Raw genomic sequence first — 14,969 nt, 5'->3', positions numbered from 1 at the left:
AAACACAGTTTCACCACTGCTCCCATCTTGGTTCATCCTGACCCGTCCCGCCAGTTCGTGGTGGAGGCCGATGCTTCGGATGACGGAGTGGGGGCGGTCCTGTCCCAGCGTTCGGCCCTGGACCTCAAGTTACATCCCTGCGCCTTCTTCTCCCATCGCCTCAACACCACGGAGAGGAATTATGATGTGGGGAATTGTGAGCTTCTCGTGGTGAAGATGGCGTTGGAGGAGTGGAGGGACATGGTTGTAGGGGGCGGAACATCCGTTCATTGTGTGGACATACCACAAGAACTTGGAATAATTCCACACCGCCAAGCGTCTCAATTCCAGGCAAGCTAGGTGGGCCCTGCTTTTCACCCGGTTCAACTTCTCCCTCTCATACCAACCGGGATCCAAGAATGTCAAGCCAGATGCGCTGTCACGCCGCTATAGCCCCGTGGCTACACCCCCGGAATCCGAAACCATCCTTCCCACCTCGTGCTTAGCGACGGCACGCAGTTGGGGAATAGGGAAGCAGGTCCGGGAGGTGCAGCGTTCCCAGCCGGACCCCGGGGGGGCCCAGATAACCGGATGTTTGTTCCTGATGCTGTCTGCTCCGCGGTCCTGGAGTGGGCTCACTCCTCCATGCTTGTCTGCCACCCGGGCTCCCGTTGGACCATGGCCTTTGTGCGACAACGCTTTTGGTGGCCTACCATGGTTCCTGACGTTTCTGCGTTCGTCACCGCCTGCACGATCTGTGCGCAGAACAAGACTACTCGGCAAGCTCCGGCTGGTCTCCTCCAACCTCTGCCTGTTCCTCACCGTCCCTGGTCTCACTTATCCCTGGACTTTGTCATGGTCTTCCCCGTCTGATGGCAACACTGCCATCCTGACAGTTGTGGACCGGTTTTTAAAAGCCGCCCACTTCATTCCTCTCCCCAAGCTACCCTCCGCCAAAGAGATGGCCCAGCTCATGGTGCAGCACGTCTTCCAGATCCATGGACTCTCAGTGGACAATGTCTCCGACCGGGGTCCTCAGTTCTCGTCCCCGTTCTGGAAGGCGTTCTGCACACTCATTGGGGCGTCGGCCAGCCTGTCCTCCAGTTTCCACCCTCAGTCCAATGGCCAGTCGGAATGAGCCAACCAAGACCTGGAGACGACTCTGCGCTGCCTGGTCTCCGCCAACCCCACCACCTGGAGCCAGCTACTAGTGTGGGTCGAATACGCCCGCAACACCCTTACCTGCTCTGCCACGGGTCTTTCGCCCTTTGAGTGTTCCCTGGGTTATCAGCCCCCGCTCCTCCCGGAGCAAGAGGATTTGGGGACTGCAAAGAAACTGAGGAGCAAGTTATTAGTCATGATTAGGTACAGGCAGTCAACCAGCAGTGTGTGAGCAAAGAAAACGTAATGTGTGTTTGAGCGAAAGGTGTCCTTTTTGAAGAAGGTGAAGATGAGCAGGCAGATAATGTAAATTAAGATTGCATTCAGGACCTGGACTATTACAACCCTCTCATTAACCTGTCGCAGAGAGGACCTGCTGCCACCTGTAGCTGTAACGTTGTCAGATATATCTGTAATAACCAATTAAAATGTGTTCTACAGTATGCAGTATTTCATAGAAACAATATAAAGGTTTACGTTTAAGTGTGAAATATTGACATCTTTAAATACATTTAAAATCTTAGATAAAATCTCAAACCTATTTTCCAGGTAAATAAATTACATTTTGTCCTAATCTGATGTGTTGTGTCTTGTTGGTTGTAGGATATAAGTTTATATATGGCAGATTGCTTTCATACCATAGCAGCCTGCAAAGTGGTAATTCTCTGATAATCTTCACTTCAGCCCTCAAGCTAAGATCTACTGACAGAGTGCTCTGCGTGAAGTACTTATAGAGAATTTAATTTATGGAGGGTTTCTCAAAGGAATGTTGTCATGAATCTTCAGATACACCACATTCCTATATTTAGACCAACCATATAACTACGTAATGCACAAACACTAATCTCCTAGGATTATATCACTTTTTTCATGAAGTTTACAGGAGATACATGTGACTATGTGGCATTCACTAGGCGTAAAGCACAGATTAAAGTTAACATTATGTATTGTGTGTAAATATTTTGGTAATCTGACCAAGAAGTATGGATATCTGTCTACCTGTGAGCAGTGTTTGGTGTAGCAGTAGTGGATACACAGATGCATGCACCTCGTCCCTTTCATGAAGTACTGTAGGCTAAATGTGATTTATATTTCAACTATAGCTAATGTTCTCTTAATAATGGTCAATCTCAATATGCTTAAAAAGTGCACTTTTAAAATACAACGACTCAAAACACCATAATTGTGTACTGAAACCATGAAGGGTAGTGCGCCAAAGCTGAGATCTGGTGTTATGAGGGTGTTTGAATGTAAACCCGATGTAAGTGTTTTGATACACAGGATGTGTTTTAAAACAGAATGGAAGTACTCTGACATACCCAATGTCAGCCTGCATGTAAAAGGCAGCGTCTCTCTCATACATTCATTTCCAGTGACTAATTTTTTAAAATGTATTGACGGGCCGCACCCAGGTGGTGAAGGTAGGAAACAACATCTCCACTTCGCTGATCCTCAACACTGGTGCCCCACAAGGGTGCATGCTCATAACCCCTCCTGTACTCCCTGTTCACCCATGACTGAGTAGGCTTGATTACCAACAATGACGAGACCGCCTACAGTGAGGAGGTGAGGGCTGTAGGAGTGTGGTGCCAGGAAAATAACCTCTCACTCAACATCAACAAAACAAAGGAGATGATCGTGGACTTCAGGAAACAGCAGAGGGTGCACCCCCCTATCCACATCTACGGGACAGCAGTGGAGAAGGTGGAAAGCTTCAAATTCCTTGGCGTACACATCACCGACAAACTGAAATGGTCCACCCACGCAGACAGTGTGGTGAAGAAGGCGCAACAGAGCCTCTTCAACCTCAGGAGGCTGAAGAAATTTGGTTTGGCACCTAAAACCCTCACAAACTTTTACAGATGCACAATTGAGAGCATCCTGTCGGGCTGTATCACCACCTGGTACGGCAACTGCACCGCCCCGCAACCGCAGGGCTCTCCAGAGGGTGGTGCGGTCTGCCGAACGCATTATCAGGGGCAAACTACCCGCCCTCCAAGAAATATTATACATGATGTTACAATTAAAATCTTTAAGATTATGTAAGTCATAGCAGAGGTAACATGTATAAAGCTGGCATTTGTGTGACAATGTGGATTTGAACCTGGGTCTCTTCCTTGTCAGAACACTGCCTTACTCCACTCAGCCAGTCTTCAGTCTTAACTGTTGTGCTAAACCACCCTTGTAGGCTGAGCACATGGGGCCCGATTCAAACTCGAGGCGCATAGACTTAAGTCAATAAAACATTGACATTTATTTTAATGAAGTCCATGTTAAGTCAATTTATCTCAAGTCTGAATAGGAATTCCACCTTTTCCTGTGTTTTTCAATGCTTTGTTTAGACAGATTAGAAACATGAGGATACATAGAAGGAGTGAAAGTGGGACAGGAATTAAACCCCTGAATTGTAGGGCAGTAAGATGACATATTTATTTGGAATGTGACCTACTCAACCACATCTCCAGATGACATGTGAGGAGCTTGTGAATGAAGGTGGAGGGAGGGAATTCATGTTAGGAGTGCCCTCTAGATTAATCCATGTTCAAATGTAAAAACCAACCTGGTCACAGAGCAAAACATATTATATTTCATTAAAATCCATATCACTCTATTTAGTATGATATGTTACTTTACGTATCGTACTAAATGTAATAGCGGTTGTACATATAATACGAATTGTAGGACGTATAGTATCCTACGTCTTGATCACATTTAATCCGTTTAGTATGATATATTACGTTCCACTGCTTTAGTATGATATGCTATGTTAGGTTAGGGGTTAAGCTAACATGCTTAGTAGTTGCAAAGTAGCAAGTGGTTGCAAAGTTGCTAATTAGCTAAAGTTGTCCTCCTTGAGATTCGAACACGCCCTATTGTTTGAATATGTGTGGTTATTAGGCCTACTGGTGGTCGATACTGATAGTGGCAAATCTTTAACATGATAGAAATAGGAAACAGAGAAAGTTGGGTAGCCTATATTTAAGACATTTGAGAGAGCCTATCCCTGCAATTTAAAAGGCTGTACAATTTAAATTCTGCATAATGGCACAGCATTCCATAAGCTTTACTGTGGGAAAGTTGATATGCTGATATGCTTCAGTTTGCTGCCATATGACTTGTTTCACATTTGTCTCCAGCGATTATAAGGTAAAATAGATCTATAACAAGTGTCATTTATATTTACAATTCCCTTATCCAAACAGATTACTCATATCAAGCTCTTATCAATAGCTCTTATCAAGTTGTAAATTACAGTGCATGGAGAATTGTGTTATTTCTATCAGAAAAAAATAAAGTAGATGATTTTTCCACTTTATTCATGGTGGAATTATGAGGGAATTAAGTCAAGGTCAGAATACGGCATATCAGACACACCTGACAAGACCTTCATTTATTCAATCTCCACCTCAAATGAATAGCGGGTGAATAGCATGCTATTCTCATGCTTAAGTTCAAGGTCAGAATACGCATAGAGAGAAAAGTGCATAAAAACAGAATTACGTTCCATTTAAGTGCTCTTAACTCGGGTCGAAATCGGGCCCAAAGTGATTTCATTCATCTGTGACCAAGAGAAAGTGGTCTTCTTAAAAAAATTATATGAAATTGAGAGCTGTAAATCTGGCTGAGAATATCAAAGAAAGATGAAACCACAACTGTTGGTTTCGCTAAACAGTGGTCTTTGATATGCCATCTCCCAGGCTGGGCTCCATCACTAAGAGGGAGAGCAAATCGATTCTTTGTCTGGATAGGACAGAAAATGTGACACATCACTCCCTATTTTTTTTATTTATTTTTTTCACCTTTATTTAACCAGGTAAGCCAGTTGAGAACAGGTTCTCATTTACAACTGCGACCTGGCCAAGATAAAGCAAAGCAGTGCAATAAAAACAACACAGAGTTACATATGGGGTAAAAAACATAAAGTCAAAAATACAACAGAAAATATATATACAGTGTGTGCAAATGTAGCAAGTTATGGAGGTAAGGCAATAAATAGGCTATAGTGCAAAATAATTACAATAGTATTAACACTGGAATGCTAGATGTGCAAGAGATTATGTGCAAATAGAGATACTGGGGTGCAAAAGAGCAAAATAAATAACAATATAGGGATGAGGTAGTTGGGTGGGCTAATTTCAGATGGGCTGTGTACAGGTGCAGTGATCGGTAAGGTGCTCTGACAACTGATGCTTAAAGTTATTGAGGGAGATAAGAGTCTCCAGCTTCAGAGATTTTTGCAATTCGTTCCAGTCATTGGCAGCAGAGAACTGGAAGGAATGGCGGCCAAAGGAGGTGTTGGCTTTGGGAATGACCAGTGAGATATACCTGCTGGAGTGCAGACTACGGGTGGGTGCTGCTATGGTGACCAATGAGCTAAGATAAGGCGGGGATTTGCCTAGCAGTGATTTATAGATGGCCTGGAGCCAGTGGGTTTGACCGACGAACATGTAGTGAGGACCAGCCAACAAGAGCGTACAGGTCACAGTGGTGGGTAGTGTATGGGGCTTTGGAGACAAAACGGATGGCACTGTGATAGACTACATCCAATTTGCTGAGTAGAGTGTTGGAGGCTATTTTGTAAATGACATCGCCGAAGTCAAGGATCGGTAGGATAGTCAGTTTTACGAGGGCATGTTTGGCAGCATGAGTGAAGGAGGCTTTGTTGCGAAATAGGAAGCCGATTCTAGATTTAACTTTGGATTGGAGATTCTTTATGTGAGTCTGGAAGTTGAGTTTACAGTCTAACCAGACACCTAGGTATTTGTAGTTGTCCACATACTCTAGGTCAGACCCGTCGAGAGTGGTGATTCTAGTCGGGTGGGCGGGTGCCAGCAGCGTTCGATTGAAAAGCATGCATTTAGTTTTACTAGTGTTTAAGAGCAGTTGGAGGCTACTGAAGGATTGTTGTATGGCATTGAAGCTCGTTTGGAGGTTTGTTAACACAGTGTCCAATGAAGGGCCAGATGTATACAAAATGGTGTCGTCTGCGTAGAGGTGGATCTGAGAGTCACCAGCAGCAAGAGCGACATCATTGATATACACAGAGAAAAGTGTCGGCCCAAGAATTGAACCCTGTGGCACCCCCATAGAGACTGCCATAGGTCCAGACAACAGGCCCTCCGATTTGACACACTGAACTCTATCTGAGAAGTAGTTGGTGAACCAGGCGAGGCAGTCATTTGAGAAACCAAGGCTATGCAATTGGGGGGTATGAAACCTGACACTTTAAGTCAGCTCCACTGACAGAGTGGTAGCGGATAGCTGGCAAATGGGGCTTTCAGGCACTATAAGGCATTGGACCCTATGACTTTCACAGAGCACTTAGTACACCAGAATTTCAGTCGGAACCGGTCCAGAACCGCTCAAAGTCACCCATAAAGGGGACCTAACATCTAAAAATTAAAATACACATGCTTTATAATGACATAATGTCTGTCATCCAGCCAGGGTTTGACTCTTTTGATCAATTTTAATTGACTATCATACAAAAGGTTGAAGTTGTGCATTAGGTACAGTGGGGGGGAAAAGTATTTAGTCAGCCACCAATTGTGCAAGTTCTCCCACTTAATAAGATGAGAGAGGCCTGTAATTTTCATCATAGGTACACGTCAACTATGACAGACAAATTGAGATTTTTTTTCTCCAGAAAATCACATTGTAGGATTTTTAATGAATTTATTTGCAAATTATGGTGGAAAATAAGTATTTGGTCACCTACAAACAAGCAAGATTTCTGGCTCTCACAGACAGTATAAAAGACACCTGTCCACAACCTCAAACAGTCACACTCCAAACTCCACTATGGCCAAGACCAAAGAGCTGTCAAAGGACACCAGAAACAAAATTGTAGACCTGCACCAGGCTGGGAAGACTGAATCTGCAATAGGTAAGCAGCTTGGTTTGAAGAAATCAACTGTGGGAGCAATTATTAGGAAATGGAAGACATACAAGACCACTGATAATCTCCCTCGATCCCAGAACCACACGGGGGGACCTAGTGAATGACCTGCAGAGAGCTGGGACCAAAGTAACAAAGCCTACCATCAGTAACACACTACGCCGCCAGGGACTCAAATCCTGCAGTGCCAGACGTGTCCCCCTGCTTAAGCCAGTACATGTCCAGGCCCGTCTGAAGTTTGCTAGAGTGCATTTGGATGATCCAGAAGAGGATTGGGAGAATGTCATATGGTCAGATGAAACCAAAATAGAACTTTTTGGTAAAAACTCAACTCGTCGTGTTTGGAGGACAAAGAATGCTGAGTTGCATCCAAAGAACACCATACCTACTGTGAAGCATGGGGGTGGAAACATCATGCTTTGGGGCTGTTTTTCTGCAAAGGGACCAGGACGACTGATCCGTGTAAAGGAAAGAATGAATGGGGCCATGTATCGTGAGATTTTGAGTGAAAACCTCCTTCCATCAGCAAGGGCATTGAAGATGAAACGTGGCTGGGTCTTTCAGCATGTGAATGATCCCAAACACACCGCCCGGGCAACGAAGGAGTGGCTTCGTAAGAAGCATTTCAAGGTCCTGGAGTGGCCTAGCCAGTCTCCAGATCTCAACCCCATAGAAAATCTTTGGAGGGAGTTGAATGTCTGTGTTGCCCAGCGACAGCCCCAAAACATCACTGCTCTAGAGGAGATCTGCATGGAGGAATGGGCCAAAATACCAGCAACAGTGTGTGAAACCCTTGTGAAGACTTACAGAAAACGTTTGACCTGTGTCATTGGCAACAAAGGGTATATAACAAAGTATTGAGAAACTTTTGTTATTGACCAAATACATATTTTCCACCATAATTTGCAAATAAATTCATTAAAAATCCTACAATGTGATTTTCTGGATTTTTTTTTCTCATTTTGTCTGTCATAGTTGACGTGTACCTATGATGAAAATTACAGGCCTCACTCATCTTTTTAAGTGGGAGAACTTGCACAATTGGTGGCTGACTAAATACTTTTTTTCCCCACTGTAGCTAATCATTAGTCCAACAGTTGCAAACGAGAGTTATCCCTGTTTCGTTCCGTTTGCTTCCGCTTAAGAAACGTTTTTCAACAGAATCGGCGGAATGAATACACAGTTCACTTTCAAAGCAGCCACGTTGTAATCCATCTCGGATCTATGCGCTCTCCTCCTCTCACCTTTTTCCTTCGCTTGTGGACTTCAATGCACAACTCATCAGCTGTCTATGACCAGTCAAAAAAAACTTTAGAAGACACACCATATTATAACTGTCACGGATTCTGCCGAAGCTGCTCCTCTTCCTTGCTCGGGCAGGCTTCGGCGTTCGTCGTCCCCGGAGTACTAGCTGCTGCCGATCGATGTTTCGGTGTTTGTCTTGTTCTGTCTTGAGTGGTTACACCTGTATGCTATTATGTTTGATTGTAGTCCCTATATTTACCCATGTCTCTCGTTTGGTAATTGTGTGTTATTGTTTTGTGTCTCGTATGGTCGGCATTGCTGTTGTCGTATGCGTGTATTTGTTTTCCTCCCTGTTAGGAGGTTTTGTTTTGTATGTTCTTTACTGACTAGTAAAGTACGTCTGCCAGTAGCTCTGTGTCCTGCGCTTGACTTCTCTCACCGCATACACGTCGCCCTTGACAATAACCACTTACAGCTACACACAGCCTACATCGTATTAGCTAAAGTAACATCATAGTCAATCTAGCTAATAGAACAAACGCGTTAGAAAAAAACGCTACAATCATGCAGTACAGTGTATAGTCAGTAAGCAGTTTAGCAGTTACACCGGCAGGCCGCGGCGGCAAAATAAATGTGTAAAACCAAAAGCTTACTTTGACTTGGAAGAGTTCCAGTGTTGGATAGTCAAAGCCAGCTACCTATTTGAGCAGGGTGTTTGAGTAGGCTAAATAAGCTAGCTGTATTTGCTAGATAAGTGAATTAAAGTGAAATTGAAAAAATCTCTCTCTCTCTCTCTCTCGCTCTCGTGCTCTTGCTTCTCCTTCATGAATAAATTAATTTGTTCAAAACTGTTCAACTATTGTCTTTCTCTCTCTTTGAGTCAACTACTTACCAGATTTTATACGCTGCAGTGCTAGCTAGCTGTAGCTTATGCTTTCAGTACTGGATTCATTCTCTAATGGACAACATGTCAGTTATAATATAATATGCAATTTAGCAGACGCTTTTATCCAAAGCGACTTACAGTCATGTGTGCATACATTTTTACGTATGGGTGTTCCCGGGGATCAAACCCACTACCCTGGCGTTACAAGCGCCATGCTCTACCAATTGAGCTACAGAGGACCACAGTTCATTCTGCAAGAGCGCTGATAGGTTGGAGGACATCCTCCGGAAGTTGTCATAATTACTGTGTAAGTCTATGGAACTGAGTGAGAACCATGAGGTTTTGTCTAGGTTTTGGATTGAAGTCAATGTACCAGAGGAGGACGGAAGCTAGCTGTCCTCTGGCTACACCCTGGTGCTAGCCTACAGAGTGCTGGTGAGGCTACTGTAGACCTTCATTGCAAAACAGTGTGATTTAATCAATTATTTGGTGACAGGAATATATTTAGTATAGTTTTATTTTAAAAGGATAACTTCTTAAATGTTTCACTATTTTTATTTTTATGAAATTCACTGAGGAGGATTAGATTAAGGAGGCCATCCTCCTCAAAAGCACTTAAATTGCAAAAATTTCAAAAAACATGTTTTTACTTTGCCATAATGGGGTATTGTGTGTAGATGTGCGAGAAAAACAGTCAATTTAATCAATTTTTAACTCAGGCAGTAACACAGCAAAATGTGGAATAAGTAAAGGGATACGAATACTTTCTGAAGGCACTGTAGGCCATTTTGTCATATTTAATCACTTTAAAATGATGATCACATCTGAGAAACTATGCGCTCTATTCAACCAACACCATTTCTAAGTTTTTGTGGACTTCAAGAGAGTTATTCCTGTGCTGGGATAAAGTATACTGAATTCACATGCAGTTTAGTTTCTTTTTGTTTGGATTTGGAAAATGATTACCTATGTTTTGAAAGGGCCCTATGTTCTGAAATTAAAGGAAAGCAACGTCAAGTCAGCTCATGGTTCTCACAGGGGAAGTGAAATGATAGGCTACAATGACTTTGGTCATGATCATGTACACCGCAAATGACATGTAACTACAAGTTCTGTCAAACCCTGATCTGTTTCACCTGTCTTGTGCTTGTCTCTACCCCCCACCAGGTGACTCCCATTTTCCCCATTATCCCCTGTGTATTTATACATGCGTTTTCTGTTTGTCTGTTGCCAGTTCGCCTTGTTTTGTCAGGTCTTACCAGCGTGTTTCCCATTTCTCCTGTTCTCAAGTTCTTGTTTTCTAGGCTTCCCGGTTCTGACCTTTTTGCCTGTCCAGACCCTGAGCCTGCCTGCCGTTTTGTCCCTGATTGACTCTGCCTTGGATTACGAACCTCTGCCTGCCCTCGACCTGCCCTTTGCCTGGCCCTTTGTTATAATAAATATTCTGAGAAACAAACTATCTGCCTCCTGTGTCTGCATATGGGTCATATCCTGAGTTGTGATCAGTTCCTTCTTTCGCAGGTGCCTTTTCATTATCCGTAAAGATACTTGTGGTTTCCAGCTAACATTACACCAATCAAAGCAGTGGAGCATGTAGTGAAGCAAAACTTTAGTTGTCAAAACCATTAATCTTGGAGCGACGGGTTTGCTAAATGATATCATTTCACACAATTGTACCATTTATAAAAATTGTCATATATATTTTGTATACAGACTAGCTAAAAAATAAGTGAAAATGGACAAATTAGCCAATAGATTGTGATAATCTTCTGGTAAAAAAATAGTTGAGGTGTAAAAACATAATCATAACCCCACACACATTATACTTTACGTAAAAAAAACACATTATGCGTAGCAGAATTTTGCTATAGGCAAACAACAGTTAATGGAATGTTTTTAGCAAAGGCCACAACCAAAACAAAAAACATTCAAAAAACACCCCTATTTTAATTTGCTCAGGTGGACAAAAGGCTCAAGTGGACAAGTGGACAAAAGGCTGTTTGGCTCATCTCAGTAGTGAAGAGGAATAACTTTGAAGCTGTTACTGGTTAATAAACAATGCCATGCTGGTGGGTGGTAACATTCAAATAAAACCTAGCCTATGAAACGAAACATTGGCTGAAAATAATTTGTATGTCATATCATAGGAAAAGACACTGCATTCACATGAATTTGCATGAAGTGGGCAGTTCCGATTTGTCACTTCAAGGCCAAATATATCATACTTTGACTAAAACTACAACTTAAATCATCATGCAACATCATGGGTAAGCTCTGGCCATCGTCTTTCAACAACAACAAAAAATATTTATACTGGTGTGGGTATTTAAGGCTGAACAGGAGGCCTGCTATTTATGAATTTGAATCAATATATCTTCAAATGTGTTTATTGTCCTCAGTACTGTGATATCAGTATTTGTAATAAAGTATCAACTACAGTATATGTCTAAAACCTTGTTCTATTTTTAAAGGGTGTTCTATCAACCTTGGGTGAAATGCATGCAGACCAGGGCCTAGAGTAAAAGGCAGGTCCGTCTACCAGCGTTTGTTATAGTTTTCAGAGAGAATGATGAAACCGTAAAGGAAACATTGGGATGGGGTTGTTTGTGAGGGGACTTGCATGGATTGCATTTGATGAACAGGGAGGCATGTTCTCTGTGTTGCAAGATATCTCCAGAGTACAGTTAGAGAGAGAGCGGGTCCCCTCTTCCCTGATTAGTCATTAACAGACTGGTTGATTATTAACGGAGAGCTTCTGAGTCGAGCCAAATTGTGCAACCGTATGTTTTCTTTTGTTTGGCAAACAAGATGACTCTGTTGAGAGCAGAATACAAGGACTTCGTCTGAGCTTGACCGAAGTCATGCATCAGTAATGAAGAGAGCTGGGGCCAGGTCCAAACAGTGTGTTCTCCCTGGGTCTCTGTCATGAAAAAGATGGCCACTAACATCAAGTTCTGAAACAACAGAGATAGAGTTTGAAACATTATAAATGTTATTGAACTTTTACCGTTTTTTAAAGGGTGTTCTATCAACCTTGAGTGAAATGCATGCAGACCAGGGCCTAAAGTAAATGGCAGGTCCATCTACCAGCGTTTGTTATTGTTTTCAGAGAGAATGATGAAACCGTAAAGGAGACATTGGGATGGGGTTGTTTGTGAGGGGACTTGCATGGATTGCATTTGATGAACAGGGAGGCGTGTTCACTATTTTGCCAGATATTTCCAGAGTACAGGTAGAGAGAGAGCGGGTCCCCTGTTCCCTGATTAGTAATTAACAGACTGGTTGATTATTAACGGAGCGCTTCTGAGTCGAGCCTAATTGGGCAACCATATGTTTTCTTTTGTTTGGCAAACAGGATTACTCTGTTGAGAGCAGCACACCAGGGCTTGGTCTGCTCTTGACAGAAGTCATGCATCAGTAATGAAGAGAGCTGGGGCCAGGGCCAAACAGTGTGTTCTCCCTGGGTCTCTATCATGAAAAAATGGCCACTAACATGAACTTCTGAAACAATAGAGATAGGGTTTGAAACATTATAAATGTTATTGAACTTTTACAGTTTATTTTTATAGAATCAAGGAACCATGACAAATAGAGACAGAAATTATTGACGTTAGGCCTCCCGAGTGGCACAGCGGTCTAAGGCACTGCATCGCAGTGCTAGCGCCGTCACTACAGATCCAGGTTCGATACCGGGCTGTGTCGCAGCCAGTCCAGCCGACCGGGAGACCCATGAGGCGGCGCACATTTGGCCCAGCGTCATCTGGGTTAGGGGAGGGTTTGGCCGGCCGGGATGTCCTTGTCCCATTGCGCTCTAGTGACTCCTGTGGCGGGCCGGGCGCATGCATACTGTCGCCAGGTGTACGGTGTTTCATCTGTCACATTGGTGCAGCTGGCTTCAGGGTTAACCAAGCAGTATGTCAAGAAGCAGTGCGGGGTTGTGTTTCATAGGATGCATAGCTCTCAACCTTCGCCTATCCCGAGTCCGTACGGGGGTTGCAGCGATGGGACAAGACTGTAACTACCTATTGGTATAAATTATTGAAGTTTAATAGAAATGTCTAACTGTCGCTCAGCAATGGGGAGTAAAATACTATTTCTGTTACAGAGATTAGGAAGGCCAAATATCAGCAAAGAAAAACAATTGAACTAAATGACCAAAAATTTACATTAATTTTACACGAGTGAAATCAATCTGCAGGCTGTAAATGTTTGACATCTCTGACATAACATAAGATAACCATAGAAAAACTGGGTCATAAACTGACACCTGAAACATACGATACCTTTTGATCCTCTTACAGATGTAAGAAAATTGCCTCAATAAACATAATTCAGTATTACACGTTGCCAGCATTTACCTTACAGGTGTGCATGGGATTTTTTTTTTTTTTTTTACGATTAGGCTTGTCCATATTAAATATAAATACTTTTTTAGAATATCCAAACAGGGCATAATATTTCATAACCACCAAAAAATCCTTATCCCTTAATCCATACACAAGTGGACTCAGACATCGAGGGGCAAGAATAAAAATAATATAGTCAATATACCTAAGATGAATAAAAACATTGAAATTGATCTTCATTATAGCCAATTCTATCATAGGACACCAGAACTGGATCAAACAAAGGAGTAACTGTAAGCTATGGAGAATAACTGTCCTCAGGCCCTTATTGGTGGACTTATTACTGTCTGATGAAGCATGTCTGGCAGCCACCATGATCTTCACATAGGTGAAAGCTATGACTACGGACATTACCAGGAAGTAGAACTGACACAGAGCCGAGCTGACGTGGCCCTGCCAGGAGAACACAATAATCTGCTCGAAACTGCAGACTAGAGGAGAGGTGTAGAACCTCAGAGGTACAGCCGAGAAGAGGATGGAGATCACGATGATCCATTCAATAGAGCTGAGAGCCTGGATGAGTAGGATGCAGTGCATGGCCCTCACGGGGGTGGAGAGTTCACTGTGGCGCAGGGGCATGCAGATTGCCACATAGCGCTCGAGGCTCATGGCTGTCAGTGTCAGCGGTGTGGCAAAGTTCAGGTTTTCTATGATCACAATCAGAAATATACATAGCCCACCTGGCATTGTTACCCTGGAGTAGCTCATCAGCAGCAATACATCAGTCAGAACCAGAAACATACTGTCACAGACCAGCGTGTGAGCAAAGAATATGTATCGTGTGTTGGTGAAGAAGGCCTCTTTTTTAAAGAAGGTGACGATCATGAGGAAGTTGATGTAGAGGAAGATGCCAATCAACACTTGGACTATCACCACTTTGTCATTCAGAGGTCTTTGGTATTGCACCGTCGGAAGCTCAAAACTGCCCTCACTTCCCTCACTGCCCTGGCTTGTATTAGGCATCGTATTTCCTGTTTAGAAAGAGGATCAAAAATAAAAGTCAATCACAATGTAACCATATCAGGAAAGTTGTCAACACAAACATTAAATAAAACCATATAGTAATTTGTCAGTACCAACATTGATCATCATAAGACACAAATCTTTTTACTAGGCCATAAAAAATGTCAGCAGAATCTGAAATGAACATGAGAAGGTGGTTTTACTGTAATCCTTTAAAAACAATTACCCAACAATAACTATTTTAAAATAGCTATAAACGATGATGTTATCAATATGTTTGTCTCTAAAAGGTTAATTGATGTCGAACACAACCCTTGCCCAGTCTCTTCCTCCTCCCGTCCCTAACTAAGACAACAGCAGAGTGCCAAACCTTTATAGCAAAAATAAACACTGGCCCGAGTTCTCCAGGGATGTGGGTTGAAGTTAAGTC

The 14,969-nt window shown here is 42.9% G+C and overlaps 1 protein-coding gene across 1 annotated transcript; it reads right to left on the bottom strand.

The window, feature by feature from the left end:
- Positions 1-13,507: 13,507 nt before the first annotated feature.
- Positions 13,508-14,539, bottom strand: LOC121568172 (odorant receptor 131-2-like). The gene has a single exon (XM_041878745.2). It carries the CDS (start codon positions 14,537-14,539, stop codon positions 13,508-13,510), a length of 1,032 nt encoding a protein of 343 aa, XP_041734679.2.
- Between the last annotated feature and the right edge of the window lie 430 nt (positions 14,540-14,969).

This window comes from Coregonus clupeaformis, chromosome 6 (assembly GCF_020615455.1).
Source record: "Coregonus clupeaformis isolate EN_2021a chromosome 6, ASM2061545v1, whole genome shotgun sequence".
NCBI lineage: Eukaryota > Metazoa > Chordata > Actinopteri > Salmoniformes > Salmonidae > Coregonus > Coregonus clupeaformis.
This window is presented reverse-complemented; position numbering and strand designations above follow the sequence as displayed.